Source organism: Nomascus leucogenys, chromosome 12, assembly GCF_006542625.1.
Source record: "Nomascus leucogenys isolate Asia chromosome 12, Asia_NLE_v1, whole genome shotgun sequence".
Classification (NCBI taxonomy): Eukaryota; Metazoa; Chordata; class Mammalia; order Primates; family Hylobatidae; genus Nomascus; species Nomascus leucogenys.
Genome location: NC_044392.1, coordinates 15,250,172 through 15,273,775, shown reverse-complemented (window position 1 = coordinate 15,273,775; position 23,604 = coordinate 15,250,172). Strand labels below are relative to the sequence as shown.

At 52.3% G+C, this 23,604-nt stretch overlaps 2 protein-coding genes across 4 annotated transcripts in view; both read right to left on the bottom strand.

The window, feature by feature from the left end:
• LOC100589234 (vitamin D3 hydroxylase-associated protein-like) overlaps nucleotides 1-11,149 on the bottom strand; it is a 44,951-nt gene extending 33,802 nt beyond the window's left edge. The window contains exons 1-8 of one of the 3 annotated variants that reach the window (XR_004032582.1): nucleotides 10,965-11,149; nucleotides 10,191-10,288; nucleotides 9,777-9,876; nucleotides 8,955-9,009; nucleotides 7,832-7,871; nucleotides 7,334-7,442; nucleotides 5,537-5,682; nucleotides 1,299-3,443 (exon numbers count right to left, since the gene is read on the bottom strand). Coding sequence is in view for 1 of the 3 variants with exons in the window: in XM_030823840.1 (XP_030679700.1) it covers nucleotides 7,421-7,442; nucleotides 7,832-7,871; nucleotides 8,955-9,009; nucleotides 9,777-9,876; nucleotides 10,191-10,288; nucleotides 10,965-10,994 (345 nt within the window). In the remaining 2 variants the exon portion in view is untranslated. Of the gene's footprint in view, nucleotides 1-1,298; nucleotides 3,444-5,536; nucleotides 5,683-7,096; nucleotides 7,443-7,831; nucleotides 7,872-8,954; nucleotides 9,010-9,776; nucleotides 9,877-10,190; nucleotides 10,931-10,964 lie in introns of those variants that run through there. The other 2 variants (XR_004032583.1, XM_030823840.1) reach the window with 2 other exon arrangements.
• Nucleotides 11,150-12,074: 925 nt separating this feature from the next.
• LOC115837593 (fatty-acid amide hydrolase 1-like) lies at nucleotides 12,075-15,138 on the bottom strand. The gene is made up of 4 exons (XM_030823841.1): nucleotides 14,613-15,138; nucleotides 13,284-13,325; nucleotides 12,492-12,616; nucleotides 12,075-12,404 (listed from the first exon to the last, which is right to left on the bottom strand). The coding sequence occupies exons 1-4, from the start codon at nucleotides 14,641-14,643 to the stop codon at nucleotides 12,366-12,368; spliced, it is 237 nt and encodes a 78-aa protein (XP_030679701.1). The 5' UTR covers nucleotides 14,644-15,138; the 3' UTR covers nucleotides 12,075-12,365.
• Between the last annotated feature and the right edge of the window lie 8,466 nt (nucleotides 15,139-23,604).

The window sequence follows — 23,604 nt, the reverse complement described above, 5'->3', positions numbered from 1 at the left end:
TGAGCCGCCTTGGCACCCGTCCAGCCCTCCGCGCGTCTCGCTGAATCTCGGTCTCTCCCCGCCTTTCCTTCGTGTCCCAGTCTCTCCAGTCCCTGCCTCTCCGGCTCTCTCCCGGTCTCGGGCTCCGTTTCTCCGTCTCTCTCCCTCCCGAGGCCCCCTCCCCAGCCGGGCGGGGTAGATCGCTCCGTAAATAGGCGGATGGCCCGGGGCGCTGCGGGCGCAGACACTCGTTTTTAGAGCCGGTAATTGACTCCTTTCAGTTGATAATTCATGGCTTGCATATGCGCTTTAATGCCGGCGCCCGGGGAGGCGCGGCAGGCGGGGCTGGAGCGGGGCGCGGGCCTGCGCGGCCGCCGGTCCGTCCGTGTCCGCGGGAGACGTGGGCGCTCCCACCCGGGCTGCCTGCCGAGCGCTCCCGAGGCCGCGCGCGGCAGAAGGGGCGTGCGCTGGGTGGGACGCAAAGGCCGGGCGGTCCCTGGGCGGCGCAGGGCCTACTGGCTGGTCCTTCGAACTGAATGCGGGCGGGGGCATGCGGGCACCCCTTCCCCATGCAGCCAAAGGGGAAACTGAGGTTCAGAAAGGCGATAGGTCTTAGGCAGAAACGAGATCAGAATTCAAGACCCCCTTCCCGTAACGTCCTAGTCAGGGCCCTTAGCCCCAGCTTTTCTAGAGCCCCTCACCCTGGGAATGCTCCTGTTTCTCAGCTAAATTCCTCCGCTGGAGTGACCACCCTGTTGCTCTCTCACAGGCACCCGCCTGAGGGGCTGGCTCTTCCCCGTGAATTCTGGGCACAGACACCCAGAACTGAGCAGGCCCCTCACCCCACAGCGACTGGGGAGCGGGAGCCCGAGTCCCTCCCACCTGCTCCCTCGGTTTCTGAGGGTCTGTCTCATCCTGCAGCTGGGCAGACGTGATCTTCAGCCCCATGTTACAGACGCTTAGAGAAGCTGGAGACTTGCACAATGTCTCAGAGGAAAGAGAGCCAGAACCTGGACCCGTGTGTACCCCGACCAAGCCCTCCATGGTGGAAGGAATAGGAGTGGGAAGGGGAGGAGGAGACATATGGTCCAGGCGGTTCCATATGTACCCACACATGGACCTCAAAGAGGCCCCCACAGCAAGACAGCAAATGACATCCACAGTCACAGATCACGGAGTGATTTCAGATGAAGATGGTGCTGGCAGGTAGTTGTCACGAGTCAGAGGTTAGGGGTCAGCACTGGAGCTGGTGCTGGAGGTGGGGAGGTTGATGACTCCAAACATCAGCTCAGGAGATACTAGAGAAAGCCCAAGATGAAAAGAAGTCTGCGCCTAGCATAGGGCTTCCCATTTATTCAGTCCTTCCAGCTGGTATCTGCCACCCCTTTTCCCCAGGCTAATTCCAGCCAAAATAGAATTCTACCTCCTACATCTTAAAATCTGCAAATATTTAACCTAAAGCCAAAGTGCCTGCTAATTCCTGCATCCCTCTATCTCTGTCCCTCCACTCGCTAGTTTCCCCATCAGCGCAATGGAGTTCGAGCAAAGGATCTCACTCGAGAAGTCGCAGCGACAGTGGGTCTGAGAGCAGAGGGCAAGAGCTGTCCGGGGCTTGTGAAGCTCAATGCTGCCCCCTGGTGCCCAGAATGCCGCAGCCAGCAATGGGATGCAGGAACAAGAGGCAGGAGACACCTGAGATCTCTCACCTTTTCCAAGCTACTCAGACCTCCCTCGTACGGGGCAGGGAACACAGGGCACCAGCCCTACTAACCTAGTCTGAGGGGAAACTCTGAGGCTCCCTCTCCTGCAGAGATCTCAGACTCTGTGGTAGAATTGGTGTGGGGGGACACGTGACGTCAGCAATAGCCCTGTCCATCCTGCACCTGGACACCCCGAGTGGTTCCTTCTTATGGGAGGCAGAGGCAGGGCTGCCCCCTCTGCTGTGCAATTCCTGGGGTCTTCATCTGAGTTAAATTCTTTTAAGTCAGGATTTTTCTGCCTGAATTTCACATTTGTGTTCAGAGGGGGTACTCAAATAATGTAGCGTGGATGGATGAATTCCATTCCTTTGCATTGTCTTCAGAAGATCTGTGCTATCAAGTACAGGGAAAAGTGAGTTCATTAATTTGCATAGTTGGTGGAAGTAGGGCTACAAAGAGGAATGGGATGGCGGAAGGGAGAGATTTGATGGGAGGAGGATCTCAAGAGAGTTCAGATGAAGGGAAAATAATGGGGGGGGGTATGTTGGAGGGATCAAGAAAGGCTTTCTGGAGGAAGTGGTATTTGACACAGGGTTTGAAGGACACAGAGGACAGCAATGGTGTTCAGGTGGAGGGAACAGTCTGCATAGTGACATGGAGCCAGAAGCATAAGGTGGGCTTGTGCTGGTGAGAAGGCTCCGGTTTGAGGGAACGGAAGGAGGCAGTGCTGTGGTGGAGCCATGGGAGAGGGGGCTATGGAGGATCCTGGAGACATGCTGATGTCAGACCAAGGAATTGGTGTTTTGTGGCAAAAGCACTGATCTGTGAGCCAGGGGTCTAGGTCCTAACCCAAGCTCCACTCTGACTGGGTTCCACTGTCTCAGCCCTGCTCTCTGGAGCCCTCTCCAGACGTCAGTGGGAATCATGGCAAGTTCTTAATCAGGACAGTGCCTAGAAATCACAGCTCACAGAATGGTCAAGCCGGTAGATACCATAGGACCTTATCAAATCTAACCCCCTCAATCTGAAACTCAGATGAGAAAACTCAGGTCCAGAGAGATGAAGGGACTTCCCAGCATCACACAGCAAGTCAGGGACAGAGTCAGGACTTGGACCCAGATCTCCAGCCTCTCTGTTTGGGGCTCTTTCCCTACTGCAGTCTGGGGTAGCATCAGGGGGACTGAATTGGAGGAAAGCAGCTAGAGGCTGAAGACCACCAGGAGATTACAGCCTCACCCAGACCAGAGATCAGGAGGCTGGGGCCAGTCAGAAAAGTTTATTGAGCTCCTCACCCTGCTCCGCATCCCGGGCCCATCTGAGGAATATTGAGCACCCATGCAGAGGGGCCAACAAAGAAAAGGAACCTGGTGGGGTTCCAGAAGGAGGAGACATAAGGTGGACATGGTATTCATGAGAAGGAAGGGGCATCAGGAGCACACTTGGGTGAGGATCTACAGGAGTCACACCAAGAAAATGCTTTAGAAACAGGGTCTCGCTATGTTGCCCAGGTTGGTCTCAAACTCGTGGCCTCAAGCGATCTGCCAGCCTCTGCCTCCTGAACTGCTGGGATTACAGGTATGAGCCACCACAACCAGCCCCATGTTTCGTGAGCTGTTACTCCATTCCAGGAGCCTGTCACTTGGGCCCCCTCTGATTCTTGACCAAGGTGTCCACCTCCTTCATGAACCGGAGACACAGCTCCTCTTCCCATGGCAAAGCAATGCACTGCACAGTCACCAGAAGTCCGACGGATTCTCTTACCGCCTGCCAGGAGAGAAGGTCGGGAACTCAGAGCCTGCTTCCTGCTCACAGGCCCCTTGCCTGGCTCTGTTCATCACCCATGCTATTCTGAGCCTCTGTACCAAGGGTTGGTCTAGGTATGCTTTAGTCCAAACATCCCTTTCCCAATCTATATTAAGGTAAAAATGACCTAGATCTCAGAATTCCAGGCTTCCTCAGCTCTCAGTGAAACCTGAAAAGACTGTTCTGATTTTATTGTCCATAGTTCTCCAGGGTTAACATGTAAAACTTGCTCCCTGTGCAGAATGCTGATTATAATGATGAAAGAGAAAGCCGAGCATCCGCCCAATGTTCAAGCAAGAGAAAGAAGAGTGTGCTAATCCCTGATCCAGAGCCTGGTTACCCTTCCATAGCAAAAGGATTGCCTTGGCCCAAAACAGGCCCAGGAACATGGGGGCTAAGCCTGAGTCCCTGCCATGAAATCCAAACATCCTTGTAGGAATTCAAACCTGTTTTCTTTGCTTTATGATGATATCATTTGAGGCCTTCTTTGCCTTTGTCTCTGGAGTCAGATCACCTGCTTCAAGTCCCAGCTCCTCCACTTCAATTGGCTGTGTGGCTTTGGCCCAGTCCCTTAATCTGTCTGTGCCTCCATTTTCCTCACTTAAAAAAACCCACAGGAGAGTTATGGAATTTAATGGTTTAATATTTATACACGGCACTTTTAAACAGATCCTGGAACAGAGTAAGTGCTCAAGACACGTGAGATAGTGTCATTATTGTTATTTTCTCAGAATTCAGGTCAGCAGTTCCACTGGGTAACTCTAGCACTAAAATCGATTTCCAGAAAAAGTAAGTTACTTAATGTCTGACCCAGATACGTGCATATGTTTCAGAGTCGGCCTCTTTCTCTTCCTCTCTCTCCTTCTCTCTCTCACCAAAGTCAGGTGTGTTATTTTAGACCCAGCAGTTAAATATTTGGTAATATTTTCTTTTATGAAACCACCTCTGACTTACTAATCATAGTATTTATTGAACAATTCCTACACACAAGACCTTATGCAAATTGCTTCATTCTCTTTTTCAAATTAATTAACCTTCAGCACAACCCTACAACGTAGATGTTTTTATTCCCATTTTCCTGGTGAAGAAACGGAGGTCCCAATAGAGGTCATATCCAGAGCAGATACACAGTAAGCTCATAACCAGCGGCTTTTCCCTGCTCTGCCCTCCCTGCCTCTGAGATCATTTTTACCTACAGCAATGCGAAGAAGTCCGGGCGCAATGGCTCACACCTGTAATCCCAGCACATTGGGAGGCCGAGGCAGGTGGATCACTTGAGGCCAGGAGTTTGAGACCAGCCTGATTAACATGGTGAAAACCTGTCTCTACTAAAATTACAAAAATCAGCCGAGCGTGGTGGTGCATGCCTGTAGTTCCAGCTACTTGGGAGGCTGAGAGGCAGGAGGATGGCTCAAACTCAGGATGTGGAGGTTGCAGTGAGCTGAGATCGCACCACTGCACGTCAGCCTGGGCAAAAGAGTGAGATTCCATCTCAAAAAAAAAAAAAAAAAATTAGCTGGGTGTGGTGGCAGGTGCCTGTAATCCCAGCTACTTGGGAGGCTGAGGCAGGAGAATCACTTGAACCCAGGAGGCAGAGGTTGCAGTGAGCCGCGATCGTGCCACTGCACTCCAGCCTGGGCGATAAAGCAAGACTGTCTCAAAAAAGGAGAAGGAGAAGGAAAAGGAGGAAGAAGGAGAAGGAGGGGGAGGAGGAGGAGGAGGAGAAGAAGAAGAAGAGGGGGAGGAGGAGGAGGAAGAAGAGGAGGAGAAGAAGAGGAGGAGCGAGGGGGAGGGGGAGGAGGAGGAAGAAGAAATGTAAAGAAAACCACTGGTTTTGCAAAGTGTTCTCCCCTGACATGGATGGGGCTGACAAGAAGGTCAAATGATGTGTCCTCAGGGTTGGGGTGAAACTAGCGTAAGTGCCAAAGGGGGAACACCAGGAATGACCAGCCCCGCCCTACTCTCTCCACCACCACCCGTCAGGGGCCCCAACCCGGATAGAACCAGCCCTGGTTTGTCCCTGCTGAGGGAGGGGCTCGGAGAAGGAAACTGACCTCCGAGAAATTTTTGTCAGAACTATCTCCGTAGCAGCCCTTGTAGAAGGCCAGTTCCTCCTCGTCCTGTAGTGTCACGATAGTGACAGGCACCACGCCCGCGGGAAAGGCCAGGAGGTTGTACAGAGTCACGTAAGACTGGCTTTCTGCAGGAAGATCCAGATAAGCCCAGGAAATCGTCAGCGCAGACTCAGGTAGGGAAGAATGTGGGTGGGCGCCCCCTCCCGGTCCTTCTGGGAACTTCAGCGCTCTGGGCTCGGACTAGCAGTTTGTGTCAGGAGTCAACTTGACAGTGGCCTCGTGTTCTCCCCAGGGTGGAGGGAGGGACGGAATCCGCATTGCAGAAGCCTTACTCAGTGCCAGGCACTGTGCTGGCCTCATCACATTGCTGATCCCTTGAATCCTCTCCAGTTTGTGAGGTGTGGATTACTATTGACTGTGTACAAGTGACGAAATCGAGGTGGCAGGATTAGGGGCTTTTCCAAGGCTACACAGCTAGTGGATGGCAGAGGATTCAGCCCATGCCCTCCTGTGCACCGGACTTCAAGATAGTAGGGGTGTACAGCGCCACCTGGAGTTGAAAGGACAGCTCTTCTGCAGCAGCCACATGTGTGCAGGGAGAGTCAGGCGTGGGATGCGCCTTTGGCTGGCCACAGTCGGGGGACCCAGGAGGACATGTTCTTAAGGTCAGGGGAGAGGATTCCAGGCTCGGGTTTGGAACTGAGTTTTATCCTGCCTTGGGCAGCACCTTTGAGACCAGCATCTGTGCATGGGACCCAGGGATGGCCCAGATATTACCCTGTCCTGAGCCCATGTTTTGGGCAGGCTGGGCTGAAGACCCCTTTTGAAGTAGGGCAGCAGAGGACATGTTAAGAGTAAATGGATGGGCCGGGCACAGTGGCTCACGCCTGTAATGCCAGCACTTTGGGAGGCTGAGGCGGGTGGATCACCTGAGGTTAGGAGTTCGAGACCAGCCTGGCCAACATGGCGCAACCCCGTCTCTACTAAAAATACAAAGATTAGCTGGGCATGGTGGCGCACACCTGTAATTCCAGCTACTTGGGAGGCTGAGGCAGGAGAATTGCTTGAAATCAGGAGGCAGAGGAGATTGCAGTGAGCTGAGATCGTGCCACTGCGCTCCAGCCTAGGTGAGACAGCAAGACTCTGTCTCAAAAAAAAAAAAAAGAGTAAATGGATGTGCTAGGTGGAAGACGCCAAACACAAAAGCTTTATACCCTTTGATTCCATTTGTATGAAATTCTAGAAAAGGCAAAACTATGGTGACAGAAAGCAGACTGGTGGTTGCTGGGGTTAGGGATAGAGTGAACTGCAGAGACATGAGGGAAATTTGGGGGTGATGGAACATATATCTATAAAATCTAAAAATATATTCTGTTCTGTATTTCTGATTATAGTGGTGGTTATACAACTGTATACATTTGTCAAAATTCATCAAATTATACTTAAAATCGGTGAATTTTATTGCGTGTAAATTATACTTCCATAAAGTTCATTTTTAAAGTGAATGGAAATTGCTAACAGGTATAAGTTTTCCTTTCAGGGTGACAGAAATGTTCAGACATTAGATAATGGTGGTGGTTGCACAACATTTTGAAATACTAAAAACCACTTAATTGTACACTTTAAAATGGTGAATTTGTGTTATCTTTTATCTCAATTTAAGAAATATTTTTAAAAAGTGAATGGAGACAGAGGGCAAGATCACAGAGGCTGGGGCAGGACTCGGGAGTCCTGGACTCCCAATCCCAACCCCACCAGGACCCAATGCGCTCTCACCTGATGCTAGGGAGGAAGAGCCTATATAGAAGGCAGAGCCCAGAACTGGCACCAGCAGCACATCCAGGTCCAGGGACCTCCACTTGGCTATGAACTCTTGCTGATATTCCTGCAGGGACAATGAGGGATGGGAGGGGTAGGACCGGCAGGGGTTACTGTTTGCCAGACAAGGTCAGATGCTGCCAGGCAGCACTGAGTTGCACACCAGGAGGAAGTCTCAGGCTATAAGCTTCGGCCTGAGATACCTGTGGAGGTTCAGGATCTTCCCAGGGACAGAGGTGAAGGGATGGGAAGCTGAATTTCAGGTCACAAGGATTTGGGGACAATGCTCTACGGAGATGGACTAGAATAACTTCTGAGGTCACCAAGCCCCCCCACCCAGGTCCAGCTGGGCCTTCTCTGCAGGCCAGGCCATAACTCTGACCACTCAGGGCACTACCCAAGTGTCTGCAGTGCCAGCTCCAGCAGCCCCTCAAGGTCTTCCCAGGCATGCATTACCTCCACTGCTGTGTGCTGCTCCCACAGTTTCTTGGGTGTCCTGAAAGAAAGAGGAAGACTCTGACAAGTTCAAAGGTCAGCACGGGAGGTAACCCTTTTATACAAATGGGGACATGACACTCAAGGCCTCAGTGCACGCTGCAAATCAGCTGATGAGCTGGGAGTGACCCCGTGTCTTGTGCCCTGGCCAAGACATCTTGCCTGCTCAAGGTCCCCAAGAGCACACATCCTCTGGTCAATCTACCCCCCATTCCACCAGTCACAGGAACTCATGGGCTGCCTCAAAGGCCACAGGCTCCTTACCCTAATCTGTGAGGCACCTAGTTAGCCCTCAGGCCACTCCAGCCCAATTCTGCCCAGCATCTCAACACCAACCCCACCAGGCCAAGCCCAACAGCAAACCCAAGCCCATACCAGCCTCTCCCAACCTCATCTCTAACCCTAACTCTAGCCCCACCCCAACTCCAGCCTCAGTCCCAACCCTCTTCCAAATCTATCTTTGCCCCACCAACCCCAACTCAAACCAACTCCAACCCCAGCCTCAGTCTTAAGCCCATCCCCAAATGAAACCTAATCTCAACTTCAGCCCCACATTTTACCTCAACTTAGCCTTAATTCAGATTTTTATTTTCCTTGAGACAGAGTCTCTCTCTATCGCCCAGGCTAGAGTGCAGTGGCACCATCTTGGCCCATTGCAACCTCCACCTCCTGGGTTCAAGTGATTCTCATGCCTCAGCCTCCCAAGTAGCTAAAGACACGTACCACCACACCCGCTGATTTTTGTATTTTTAGTAGGGATGGGGTTTCATCATGTTGTCTGGCTAGTCTTGAACCCCTGGCCTCAAGTGATCCTCCCCACTCAGCCTCCCAAAGTGCTGGGATTACAGGCGTGAGCCACCACACCTGGCCTTAATTCAGATCTTAACTCCAAATCAAGTCCCAACACCAATCAAAAGTCTCAATCTAATGCTAATGTCAGGCATGATCCTAAAACCCTAATTAGAGTCCACAATCTAAATAGTTCCCCCCTAAGTGGATACCAACTCTAGCCATATGCCCTCCTCAATTCCCACTATCCCGTGGACAACCATTGTGCGCAGGAGCTGGCCCTAGGGAGACTCACCCCACTCCACGAATCTCTTCAAGATGCTAGCTAGTTTGGGGATCCTAGAAGGGGGCTGAGAGGGGGAGTTCAATGTCAGAACCCACAGGGAAACAGCCAGCCTGCCCAGGAGAGGGTCCAAGAAGGGCAGCATTGCTCAACGCACTGACATGGAACCCTCGGATCCTCAACAAGCCTACACCACTTCACCAAGCCCTGAGCCTCTCCGAGCTCACACTGGCCCTGTAGCCCTCCAAATGCCCTTCCCCCTTTCTGAGCCTCCTCTCTGAAACCCTCTCCCCTCTCTATGAGCACCCTACTCTTTTAGCCCCATCCCCTTCTTTCATTATTATTTTTAATTAATTTTTTTTTTTTTTGAGACAAAGTCTTACTTGTCACCCAAGCTGGAATGCAGTGCATGATCTCAGCTCACTGCAGCCTTGATCTTCTGGGCTCAAGTGATCCTCCCACCTCAGCCTCCTGAGTAGCTGGGACCACAGGCATGCACCACCATGCCCAGCTATTTTTTTTTTTCCATTCTTTTTAGAGAATGGAGTCTCACTATGTTGCCCAGGCTGGTCTCAAACTCCTGGGCTCAAGTGATCTTCCTACCTTGGCCTCCCGAAGTGCTGGGATTACATACATGAGCCACCGCGCACCCAGCCCTTCATTCTTCTTCCCCATTTTGAACCCCTCTCTGAGCTACCACCATTCTCTGGGCCTCATCCTCCTCTCTGACCCCACTTCCACTCTTTCTGTGAGCTCCCTCTGCTTTCTGAGCCCCTCCTACTCCCTGTGCCCCCTGCCCTTCCAAAGCCCTCCCTGACCAGGGCCTGCACTTACTATGTACTTTGGGATCCAGTCCAAGAAACACTTGACGGGGTCTGGCAGGCAGAGCTGGTTGACCATGCCCTTTATGCTGAGATCCACAATGTCCCCCTCTCTGAGGAACCAGTTGCAGATGGGTAAGTCACAGCCCTTAGCCAATGGCCTGCCCCCACAGCCACCCAACTTCCACTCCGTAGACAAGAAGGAGGCCAAACCCAAAGAAGCACTTCTGCTCTCAGCCCCACCCCCGGAACAGGTGCATCCTAAAGACAGGCCCAGTGTGTGGCTTGCAGCATAAGGTCACACTATTAGCCAGAGGCATCCCAGCCGAAGCCCCCAGTTTCCCTCCTGGGACTCAGATTGGCTCCAGCCCACTCCCCTACCTTGTTTCCACCATGCCCCTCCCCTGAGTCCCAGCAGATAACGTACAGCTTCTCTAGCAGAGTGGCCCCTCCATCAGTAAATATCCCCGCTGTGTACAAGTCTTTGATGGCATGCTCTGCCTGGGGGATGGAGAAGGGGATAACCTGGGGAGGCAGAGGCAGAGTCAGGGTCTGGGGCTTCCCCGACCCTGCCTGGTTCTCTGTCTCTGCATCCCCCAAGATTTCGAGAGGTATGCCACATCATCTCATGCATCTCTGTCCACCTCAGCACCTCAGCATGGCATGGGAGGCCTGTGTCACTGGTTGCTTTCCTGCCACCCCACTCCCTCACCCTCACACACAGATGCGACAGAACAGAATGAGAGCAGCCCTCATTTCCTTCCTGCTTCACTGTGATCCAGCCAGCGTGCCAAGTGCTTTATCTATGGAACCACATTTAATCTTCACAGCCACCCCATTGGGTAGAAAACAAGCCCAGGGAGGTTAAAAGGCTAGCCCAAGATCACATGGTAGAATCTCAAAAGGGAAGCGAGGTCAGGACAAGACACTGGGGGCAGGGGAGGTGGGGGTAGGGCTAGGGTGGGGATTTTGGAGACAGAAAGCTCCTTATGGCCACTTGATGGAGGCAACAGAGAGCCAAGCTAAAGGAATTATAGGAGTGAGTCCCTGAATCTCCACCATTGAAGGAGGAAGCACAAAAGCTTGATGCCTTCCTTATAGGGTAGGGCTCACCCTATCCCCACCTCCACTCCATCAGTTTTCTCCAGGAAGCATAGGGGGAACACAATTATCTCAGCACCTCAAACTCAGATGTAGCCACCTTTGTCTCCAAGGATGGCCCCCCCAGCATCCTCACACTGGCCTGGCCTCTCTCTCACCCAGGACCAGGTGAGACTACCTGGTGTCATGCATCCTGGAGCAGCCAGAAGGTGAGCTGCACAGCCCTGGCCGTGCTAGGGGATGGCTGGATGTAACCATCTGATTCATAGTAGCCAATTCGAAGGGGCCGGTTACTGGTGTAAACCTAGGGGCACAAGGGGCTGGGTGGAGCTCCGAGGAGAGATTGTGCTGGGGACAAGGTGGCCCCACTCTCTCCAGGAGCCAGACTTTAAGGGCAGGGCCTTGGTCTCCAGCTGTCCTCACAAAGGGAGGAATCTACGTGGACACCCCAAGACCCCCTGGGAGCCTCCCTATATACTCTCCAGGCCCTAGGTGCTCTGGGGAAATCCCTGGTAGAAGGAGAAATGGATGAGATGGGTGATTGGGCGGATGGAGTGGATAGTAGATAGATGGTAGACAGACTCCTAGGTGGGTGAGTGGATGTATGTATGAGATGGTGGGTAGTTGGGTGGGCAGAGGGTTGAATGCATACGTGGTGAGTGGATGAATGGATGGTTAGAGTTGAGTGGGTGGGCAGGTGAGTAAATCATGCATAGACACAAATATCTTTAAGCTAGAGAAATGTTAGGAGAAGATGAGGATGGAGATCTACCAGGGTCTGGGGTGGAGGGCCCCTAGTCCTGGGAAGTGGGGTGCTGCCAGAAAGGCAGCCGCCCCTCACCCATCACACAACACATGTTTGTAGGGGCAAATCACGGACGATATACAATGATCTCAGGTTGATAATGCTAGGAGGGGTGTAGGGAATCCGAGGAACAGACATTACCGGGAGGTAGACAGAAACTGCCCTATGGAGAGGGTTCTGCAGTCAGATAGGGCTGGGTTCAAAGCCAGCTCTGCCAGTTACTAACTACATGATCTTAGGCAAGTCATTTCACTTCCCCTCAGTCTCCCCAGCTATAAATGGGAGGAGCACTGCTCACTCTATAGAGTGTTAGGATGAGACACACAGAGCCTGGCACACAGCTGGTACAAGCAAATGTTGTTGAATGAATTAACGAATAAATGAAGGCTGCTGTAGACAGAAGGGTGTGGAGTGATCTCCCAGCCTAACCTCTTTATTGTACTGATGGGGAGGCTAAGGCTGAGAGAAGAGATGTGACTTGGCCAGGGTTACCTAGAGGGTTAAAAACCCAGCTTAACTGGATGTCACACCCTCTGAACCACACTTGCTGAGTATTCTGCCTGCATGAGTTGGGTATATGGCACTGGAGGCCCTCTTTGGGGGCACTTACAAGCTATGGCTCCAGATAGCCAAGAGGCCAAAGCAGCTGGCGTCCAGCAGGGGAAGGAAACAAACTGGACTGAGTATGTGGGCTTCTCACTCACTGCAGCCTGGGGTGGGAAAGGGGGTCTTCACCTGGGAAGGTAAGATGGCAGACAGGTCAGGGAGGAATGATGGTGGGGGGCAAGGAAACCCCCAGGTCTGCTCTCCCACCTGGCTTACCTCCTCCCTAAAGGGCATCTGGGGCATAGTGGGGTCCAGTCGGTACATGTCTTCACTCAGCAGGGCTTGCAGGGACAGCGCCAGGCTCCCCACGTCCCGGGCCATGGGGCTAGCCACCGTGGTCACTGCACAAAAAGGAGGGGAGAGAGGCAGGCACCTCTCATTTTGTTTGTTTGTTTGTTGTGTTTTGTTTTTTGTTTGTTTGTTTTTGAGACGAAGTTTTTCTCTGTCACCCAGGCTGGAGTCCAGTGGCACGATCTCTGCTCACTGCAACCTCCACCTCCCGGGTTCAAGCAATTCTCCTGCCTCAGCCTCCCCAGTAGCTGGGATTACAGGTGCCTGCCACCACACCTGGCTAATTTTTGTATTTTTAGTAGAGACGGGGTTTCACCATGTTGGCCAGGCTGGTCTCGAATTCCTGACCTCAGGTGATCTGCCCACCTCAGCCTCCCAAAGTGCTGGGATTACAGGCATGAGCCACCATGCCCAGCAAGCACCTCTCATTGGTTGTGCCCTGGGGATCCCAACTGCCTGGCCTCAGAGGGTGGGTTCCAGGGTCATAGTCAGGACAAAGGAAGAGATTAAAGCTAGATAGCAGGACAGAAGCCCTTCTCAGAGAGCAAGAGTCACTGGACAAGGGGAGGCCAGGTGGGAACCATGCAGCCCCCCCTCTCAGTCATCATCTGTGGGGCTGATCTGTCTGGAGATATGAGCTGAGCGAAATGTCCTTGGGAGAAAGACTGGCAGGTTCATCTTTAAATGGGGTGGCCACAGGCACAGACCAAGACTTACCCGATTTTTTTCCCCTTGATGGCAGAGGCAATTCCAGTGTAGCTGCAAAACATTCCGACCCAGAGCCCAGCTCAGCATGTGAAGGGAGGAGCCTGGGTGCCAGGAGGCTTGAGCACCTAGGTAATGTGCTCCCCCAAGGCGCAGCCCACAAAAATAGGAGCTGCTTCAACCTTCCCTGACTCTCTGCTGCCCACATCATAAAGTCTGATCTCTTTGACCGCCTTTCAAGGCTCTAACTCTCCATGACTTCCCCTTCTAGCCCTTCCACACGTGCATATTGCCGCAGGCAAAGTCAGCCGCTTACAAACAATCTTACAGCCTTCTAGACGCCACATCATCTTGGCATGTCTGGCCCTCAAAAACACGCTCAAATGCTGCCTCCTCCAGGAATCCTTCCCTTCCCTTACCCCGCCTCTGAAAGTCAAGAATATAAGCTTTTAATAAATCTCTGTTGAAGAAAATGTCAGCTTCCTCTTGTGCATTCCCACAAGCTTTGACCCTCTCTTAGAGACCTGATCACTTTCTGACTAACTCATTTGTGTGTCTAAGAGCACAGCAGGGGCAGGGGCTGGGTCCAAGAGTGGTCTATGTCCCCAGAATAGGGGCCATAGTGTGGGTACACAGAGAGGAGTTGAGAGATGGGTGGATGCATGCATGCATACACGATGAATGGATGGATGGATGGATGGATGGATGGATGGACGGATGGATGATGGATGGATGGAGAGATGCAAATGTTGATTGATAGATGGATGGATACAAAAATGGATGGATGGAAAGATGGATGGATAAATAAATGGTTGGAAGGAAGAGTATGTGTTAGTTTTTCAAGGGCTGAGATATTTGTCTCTTTTGTTCACTGAAGTAACCCAAGTAGCTAGTACCCAAGGAGCTGTTACGTCTGACACAGTAAATAGTCAATAGAAATCTTTTAAATAAATAGTGGATGAATGGTAAAATTGATTGATGGATAGAGACTGAGATGATGACCACGTGGGTGATTGAATGAATGAAGGACAGATAGATAGATAAATGGACAGATTGATGAATGAGTAAGAGAAGGGGTATGTGGATGGATAGCTGTATAGATTAATGAATTAATGAGCTGATGAGTTAATGAGTGGAAGGTCTATTCTACTGCCACCTGGACAAAACATGGTATGTTTAGCATGGCTACTGCAGGAGTTATTTGAAGCCCTCCTACCCACTTCCCCTAGTACTGAGCTGGGTAGATGAAAGTTGATGGGAGGAGCAGACCCCTCTACTTCCCCACCCCCTAGTTCCCTTAGGCAGGTCCGAGCCCACCCCACCACCACCATCAATGAGTACCTGAGGCGGGAACCTGTGGTCCAGAGGCCATAAACACCACAGAAGCTGGCTGGTATGCAGATGCTGTCACCTGTGTCAGTACCCATGCCTAGGATGGACCTCCTTTCTGCCAGCAGAGCTCCCTCACCTCCTGAGGAGCCCCCACATGTCTTCTTTAGTTCAGTGGTTCAACATCTGGCCATAGATGGAGTTGCCGCATTCAAAGCTAAGGGAAGCAGAAGAAAATGAGCTGAAGGTGAAAGCCTCACTGGGCAGACCCCTCCCCATATGGGGGCCAACCACCCTCCAGTGTCAACCCCAGGGCTTCCTGGGCTCCAAGAGCTCCTCCCTAAGGCTGAGGCTTCCTGGGCTCCCTTCCAGCTGGGGTGAGGGGCTGCTGCTGCAAGAAAGACCAAGATCAGACACCAGCCATGACTCCTAACATCAGGACCAAAGAGCCCACAGCTCTGCCATCAGAACCGAGAACATATTCCTCACAAAACACAGATGCAACACCCAGCCAGACACACAACCACACACCCAGCCAGGCACACAACCACACACCCACCCAGGCACACAACCACCACCCAGCCAGCCACAACCACACCCCCAGCACACAACCACACCCCCCAGCACACAACCACACCCAGCCAGGCACACCCACACCCAGCCAGGCACACAACCACACACCCAGCCAGGCACACAACCACACACCCAGCCAGGCACATAAGCACCCAGCCAGGCACATAAGCACCCAGCCAGGCACATAAGCACCCAGCCAGGCACATAAGCACACAGCCAGACACATAAGCACACAGCCAGACACATAAGCACACAGCCAGACCAGACACGCAACCAACCATGACACAATGAAATGCCAGCAGGAGGCACAAGAAAGCAGGCCCTCGTCCACGGTAAAGGAAGCTATCCCCACCACCGCACACAGATGGGGCCTCCACATGCACACAGGACGCCTCCATCATGCCCATTCGCCACTGCAACCCATTAGCCCCGACTTCCTCCTCATCAACCAGGGAGGGGCAGCTGCTCCCTGGGGGCAGATTGATTTATCCAACTAATTAGCCCCAATTAATATTAATATACACACTCAGCAACTGCAGCAGCTCAGACAGAGAAGCTGCCCGTTGGGGCCATCAATCACCATCCAGGGGACGGCAGAGGACACTCAGGAACTCCAAAGCATGGGAACAGCACCTCAGGCACTAGCCCCAGCCCCTACCTCCAGGCTCCCAGACTGAGTCCACCATCGTCCACCAAAGCTGGAGACCCCGAGAGACCATGAGCCCATCCCCTCTCGGGCAGCTGGGGAGTCCAAGGCCCAGAGACAGGTTGTCACATCCTCCAGGCCACACGGCAAATCCCAGGCTCAGTCTATGTTTGTCTCCATGTCCCTCTTTCCCACCCTTCTCTCTGCCACCTGGGGCAGGCTTTGCTGATACATCTATGGCTCAGCCACTTCACCTGCCAGTCTCAGCCCAGCCAGCCACAGAGGCTATCCCAGTGAAATACCCTCACTCCGAGTTGCCAAAGCTGCCTTTTAAGACCTGCAGCTTCCTGGGAGACCCCAGCCCCAGCCCCCTGTGCTCTGCACTTCTCAGGGCTCAGCAAGTGTTTTCAGAGCTGAATGGGGTGGGGGTAGGAGGGGACGGGTAGACTAGGGTTCCTGTCTTGGGGGATTTTGGAGTGCTCAGGGGCTGAAAGAGATCAGGCCTCCCTCCTCCAATTGCCTCCATCAGTTTATCTTATTTCCGCAAATACCCTAAGTGGGCACCTCCCATGTTACTGAGCCATGTGCCAAGTGCTGGGAGAACAGAGAAAGAATACACTGCCCCCAATCCAGGGTCTCAAAGGCCGGGGATGGAGGAGAACTGACAACCACACGCAGAGCTGGCATGGGGAGAACTGAGGGTGGGGAAGTGCCCACCTGCTCCCTGTGTCTGCGGGGGCTGGGGCCATGGACGGGAGGGGCATCCTGAGGTGTAGTCCTCCTGTTGGGATTGAGGGCCAAGGCCCCCTGTGGCTGGGGGCCTCCGGGACCCTTGTCGACTCACCTGCTGCCAGAGTCACTGGGCCAGGGCCTCCGTCTTCTGCAGTACTACCTCCCTCCACTTCTGGGCCCTGGGGATCTTGTTCCGGGCTGGAGCATGCCACCAGGTGAACAGGGAAGCCCCCAGCAGGGCAGCCCCTAGCAGGGCCAGCAGGAGTAGCATCACCAGGGAGTCAAACAGCCAAGCCACCCTGGGTATTGCGCAACCTGTGTGGCTCCAGCTGCTCTTTCCTCAAGAGTATGTCTCATTTATTTGTCAGCGATGCTGCCAGGGCACCCATGCACATCTGGGGCCCTGGGTGTGGCAGTGATCAACCTCCTCCTAGTTCTTACCCCATCTGGACTTCCTGGGGACAAAACCCCTATATCCCAGGCCATGCAGAGGAAGAGGCTTTGGCAGGCGAGCCTGAAGAGGGGCCCAAGCCTGCAGCTGGGCAGCTGACCTCACCTCTGTCACATCCTACTCCCACCCATCCTACCTCAGATCCCACCCCTCAGACTCCCTACTCCAACCCTCAGGAGTTATGGATGGGGTTGCTCCTGGCGTTCCCACTGCCTTCAGGATTCTCCGGAAGCTCCTTTGTTCCGCCTAAGCAGACACATGGAGGTGGAACTGAACAGGCCAGGTTTGCCTAGAGTGGAAGTTCTGGGGGACAGGCAGAGAGGAAAGGAAAGAACACCTGGAGGAGCGGGCAGGGCTCATCAGGCATCCACCCCAGGGGAGATGATGCCAGGACATGAGACCAGCCAGCCCAGCTGGGCTTCCCCCTTGACTCCAAAGCAAGGCCATGACTCTGATCTGGGGTTCCAGCCTCCCCAGCCTCCTGCTGCTGGAGGGGAGTCGTGGGAGTAAGGGAGATGACTTCCCAGAGGAGGAACAGAGAAGACATGAGGAGACTGGAAAAGTGGCACAGAGGGGCCCTGATGTGGGAACCATTCTGCTCTCCTCAGGGGCCTCCATCCAGTCTCCATCTCAGTGGTCATCACTGAGGCTGCAAGTCACTGTACCCAGGAGAATGGCGCCTTTGCCCCCCAGACCAGGAAGCCAGGGCAGCAGCAGGTTAGGGTGGGAAGGAACTGAGTTCGTGGTTGGTAATGTTGAGTCTGAGTACCCGAGGGTCTAAAGGAACAGATGTGAGGTCAGCAGTTGACTAAGGGTGACCCTGAAGTCGCCCACTCTGTAACACTCTGTCATCTCCCTGGGGCCTCCAGACCAGCCCTCCTCTGTCCTTCTGCCTCTTTTCTGACCATTTTCTTCCATAGCCCCCACTCCACCTTCATGAACTCCAGCTCTCCCCCATATCCTCAGCTCCCCCAGGCCACTTGTCACCCGCACCACATCCCACGGCACAGCACTCTAGGCCTTGTGACCTCACCTTTTCCTGGGTTACACCCTTCCATTACCACATATCTCATTTTATCTCATCATTACACTTATCATTAGCTGAAGTTTTCTTGTTGATCTGTTACTTACCTCCTGCCTCCCTCCCTAGAAAATAAGTTCCGTCAAAGCACAGACGAGGCCAGGCACAGTGGCTCACGCCTGGAATCCCAGCACTTTGGGTGGATCAATTGAGCTCAGGAGTTTGAGCTCAACCTGGACAACATGGCAAGACCCCATCTCTACAGAAAATGCAAAAAAATTAGCTGGGGGGTGGGGGGAGCATAGACCTTGTCAGCCTTTTTCAAAACGCCTGTCACATGGTATGTGTTCAATGATACCTCTTCAGTGAAGAAATGATGGCAGGTTGAGCCCTCCATTCCTACCTTGACATCCCCCCTCTGTGCGTCGCTGCTAGCTCTTTCCTAGAAGCATTTAACATGCTAAGTCTCTCCTATCTTGGGGGATGAGAGATGATTCCCTCGGATTTACACTCTCCCTAACTACTACCACGTCTTTTGTCCCCTTCCTGAGCTTTTCCAGTTTTCTATACGGGCTGCCTTTACTTCTTCACCTTTCACTCACTCCCCCACCCAACAAAGTCTGGCTTATTCCTATATCATCCCAGTGATATCCTCAAGGGTAAATCAGCAGCATTTAGAGTTGTCAGCTTCACCCTCCTTGAAACACACTCATTCCTTGGCTCGGGTGACAATGCAGTTTTCAGCTTCAATGTTACTTCCTCCAGGAAGCATTCCCTGAGACACACATACACACATCTCAGGCTGGATCAGGTCCCACATGGTTTATTCTCATAATACCCAGGGCTTCTGCTTGATTGCACTTCTAATGAGTGTTTCTGTGCAATTCTACATTTGATGGCTGTTTCCTGGTAGAATGGAAGCTCCATTCAGGCAGGGACTATTTCTGATTGGTTACCCTGAACATACTGTGGGAAGAATTCAATATTATTATTGCATGGATGGGAGGATGAATGGAGGGAGCAACCCTCTCTGAATTTCAGTTTCCTTGTATATGAAATGGAAATAATAAGCCCATTTTACAAAGGAGATAATGGGTTCAACTCCACAGCCTAACGGACGTTGGATTCTATTAAGACACAGTCCCTGCTTTCTACCAAGTGCAGAAGCACAAAGAAGCTCTTTCAACAGCCTGAGAGAGATGGAGTTAAGAGGATGGGAGAAGTGGATAGATGAGGATCTGCAGACCAGGAGAAACCTATAGGTTGAATGTAGACTGGGAATTATTTGTCCTCATGGGCACTAATCAAGATCATGGCTACTAGCATTTTGGGAGGCTGAGGCAGGTGGTTGCCTGAGGTCAAGAGTTTGAGACCAGCCTAGCCAACATAGTGAGACCCCGTCTCTGCTAAAAATACAAAAAATTAGCTGGGCATGGTGGCAGGCGCCTATAATCCCAGCTACTCCGGAGGCTGAGGCAGGAAAATCGCTTGAACCCAGGAGGCAGAGGTTGCAGTAAGCTGAGATCCTGCCATTGCACTCCAGCTGGGGCAACAGAGCAAGACTCCATCTCAAAAAAAAAAAAAAAAAGATCATGGAGGTAGATACGATAAATGTGAAAGGAGCAAAGGGTCAGGGACTGATTGGAAAATTCCCTATTGGAAGTGAGAGGAGGAAGTAATCAGAATGGGCCAAAATGGGTTCCCTAATAACAAGTCACCCATTGCTCCATTCAACAAGCCTTCTCTGCGTACCCACTGAGTACCAGGCACCATGCTGGGTGCTGAACATACACAGCCCCGATCCCAAGTGGCTTCACCTTCCTGAGGTGCCCAGGGTCGCCACCCCAAATCTATGTGTAGGAAACTTGGGAGGGCCCAGCTAAGCCCAGCCAGAGAAATGTGAACTAAAGGTACATCTGGCTGAGAAGCTCAAAACTCGGTTATGTGTCTGTCTGTTAAGGGTGCAGGTCACGCCATTTCCTTGGTCTGCTCTGATCCATAGGTTTATGGGCGACTTGGATGAAGTTGGAGAGGTCCAGTGCTCAGATTTGTGGATACATAAGCACAAGTTGGGGAGGAAGAGCGGAAACAGTCAGAGCCCTTGGGATAATCCTAAAAATGGTGTCCAACAGGAACAAATGGCAAGTGCTCTGGCTGTGTCCTAAAACTCCAACATCGCAACCGCAGGGAGAGAAAAGGGAGGGTGGACAAGGACATGGCAGCTATCTCCTGTAAACAGATATTGGCAGAGGTGCATAGTACACAGGATTGCTTCTGTCTTCAAAGTGTTGTGGTCGCCTAGCACAGAGGCTGGCGCCCGAAGAATGTTGAATGCATGTTCTTGTGATGATTGTACAAATGAGGAAGGTACAGTAAGTTTAGAGCTGAGCATGTGGGTTTCAAGTCTTCTCTGTAACCCATAATGATCAGCCTTCAACAAGTCAGCAACTCCCTCCGAACTTCAGTTTCCTTATGTATAAAATGGAAATAATAGGGCCAGGCACGGTAGCTCACACCTGTAATCCCAGCACTTTGGGAGGCCAAGGCGGGCGGATCACTTGAGGTCAGGAGTTGAGGACCAGCCTGGCTGACATAGTGAAACCCCATCTCTACCACAAATACAAAACATAGCCGGGCATGGTGGCATGGTGGCGGGTGTCTGGAGTCTCAGCTATACTTGGGAGTCTGAGGTAGGAGAATCGCTTGAACCCAGGAGGTGGAGGCTGCAGTGAGCTGAGATCGCACCACCACACTCCAGCCTGGGTGGCAGAGGAAGATGCCATCTCAAAAAAAAAAGAAAAGAAAAAAGGCCAGGCGCAGTGGCTCACGCCTGTAATCCCAGCACTTTGGCCGAGGCAGGTGGACTACCTGAGGTCGGGAGTTCGAAACCAGCCTGGCCAACATGGTGAAACCCCATCTCTACTACAAATACAAAACATAGCCGGGTGCAGTGGCAGGCGCCTGTAATCCCAGCTACTCGGGAGGCTGAGGCAAGAGAATCACTTGAACCCAGAGGCAGAGGTTGCAGTGAACGAAGATCACGCCATTGCACTCCAGCCTGGGCGACAGAGACAGACTCTGTCTCAAAAAATTTAAAAAATTAAATTTTAATAGTAATGCCCATTTTCCAAATGAGATAATGGGTATTCAACTCCATAGCCTAACAGATGTTGGATTCTATTAAGACACAGACCTTGCTTTCGACCACGTGCAGAAGCACAAAGAAGCTCTTTCAACACAGCCTGACAGAGTTGGAAGAAAAGAGCAATTTCCCTCACTTTGGATGAGTAGGTGGTCTTTAGGTGGAGACCCCAGGAACAACACTCCAGGCACAGCAAGCACCGACAGCAAAGGGCACGGAGGTGGGAGATCACTCGGTGTTCTGAACATTACCTGCAGGCCACGTGGCCGGGCTGTGAGCACTGAGGAAGGGGAGGAGATGAGGCCACAGGGGCCAGCTGCAGGGTCAGGTTAAGCATGACCTTGCAGGTCATAACAAGGCATCTGGACTTGGCACAAGTGAGTCCAAAGATTTTAAGCATGAGGCTGCTTAACTGCCATGTGAAGGATTGTTGGAGATGTCCAGTCTGGAGCCCAGAGAAGCCAGGCAAAAAGCTGTGGCAGGCCAGGCACAGTAGCTCACGCGTGTAATCCCAGCACTTTGGGAGGCCAAGGCAGGCAGATCATCTGAGATCAGGAGTTCGAGACCAGCCTGACCAACATGGAGAAATCCCATCTCTACTAAAAATACAAAATTAGCTGGGCATGGTGGTGCACGCCTGTAATCCCAGCTACTCGGGAGGCTGAGGCAGGAGAATCACTTGAATCCGGGAGGCAAAAGTTGCAGTGAGCTGAGATCTCGCCATTGCACTCCAGCCGGCGCAATAAGAGCGAAATTCCATCTCAAAAAAAAAAAAAAGAAGCCGTGGCAGTGGACCCGGTGAGAGGGGGAAAGGCCATGAAAACAGGCAGTAGCCACCAGCACACTGGTGGTCAGGGAGGTATGAGAAGGAGGCTGACTTGTGCTCTTACTCTTCTGGCCATCGTACTCGCTGGGGCTCAGCATCAACAGAAAGACCTCATGCAGTTGCTGACAAAGACTGGCCTAGCTTTCGGTTCCAAGCCCCCCACTTCTAGCTGTGGGACCCTGGGCAAGATACATAACCTTTCTGTACAATGGGGGCAAAAATGCCTATCATAGGGTTAACAGAGGATTAAGTGCATGACTGTAAAGTGCCCAGAAAGTAGATGGCTAATAGTAGGTACTCAGTAAATGTGGTCTAGAATTCCCTTTCCCCTTTTTTCCGGATCAAAAGTCATGTTATCACTCCAGGCATTAAATATTTAGAGGTCTTCATTAGCACAACGCTCTGTCCCCCTTCTCTTCATTCAACAAATCCCTCCAGAATGTGAGCTCCACAAGGACAGGGGCCAAGGCTGCCTCATTTGTCACTGCCAGCACCCAGCACAGTGCCTGGCCCCTCACACAGCCACACTTTACCATCCCATAATTTGTGGAGCACCATCCTCCAAGCCAAGAACAAGTGATGAACAAGACAAAGCACGGCTCTCAGGAAGCTTATGGTTTAGTGGAGGAGACAAAAAAACATAAAAGAGCTCAGAGAGTAATCATGCTATAAAGAACAAAGGGTGGCCAGGCGTGGTGGTTCACGCCTGTAATCCCAGCACTTTGGGAGGCCAAGGAGGGTGGATCACCTGAGGTCGGGAGTTCGAGACCAGCCTGATCAACATGGAGAAACCCCATCTCTACTAAAAATACAAAATTAGCCGGGCATGGTGGCACATGCCTATAATCCCAGCTACTCGGGAGGCTGAGGCAGGAGAATTGCTTGAACCTGGGAGGTGGAGTTTGCAGTGAGCCGATATCCCGCCATTGCACTCCAGCCTGGGCAACAAGAGCAAAACTCTGTCTTAAAAAAAAAAAAAAGAACAAAGGGTAGCCTGTTAGAAAGTAACAACGGGCAGGGCGTGGTGGCTCATGCCTGTAAGGCCCGGGCAGGCAGATCATGAGGTCAGGAGTTCCAGGCCAGCCTGACCAACATGGTGAAACCCCGTCTCTACTAAAAATACAAAAAATCAGCCAGACGTGGTGGTGCACGCCACCTCAGCTACTCAGGAGGCTGAGGCAGGAGAATCGCTTGAACCCAGAACCCAGGAGGCAGAGGTTGCAGTGAGCTGAAATTGTGCCACTGCACTCCAGCCTGGGCAACAGAGTGAGACTCTGTCAAAAGAAAAAGAAAGAAAGAAAGAAAGAAAAGAAAGAAAGAAGCAAACAAACAAACAAGGGGTCAGGTGCGGTGGCTCATGCCTGTAATCCCAGCACTTTGGAAGGCCGAGGCAGGCAGATCACGAGCTCAAGACCAGTCAGGCCAACATGATGAAACCCTGTCCCAACTAAAAATACAAAAATTAGCTGGGTATGGTGGCAGACACCTGTAATCCCAGCTACTTGGGAGGCTGGGGCAGGAGAATTGGTTGAATCCGGGAGGCAGAGGTTGCAGTGAGCCAAGATCACTGCACTGCACTCCAGCCTGGGTAACAGAGCCAGACTCCATCTCGG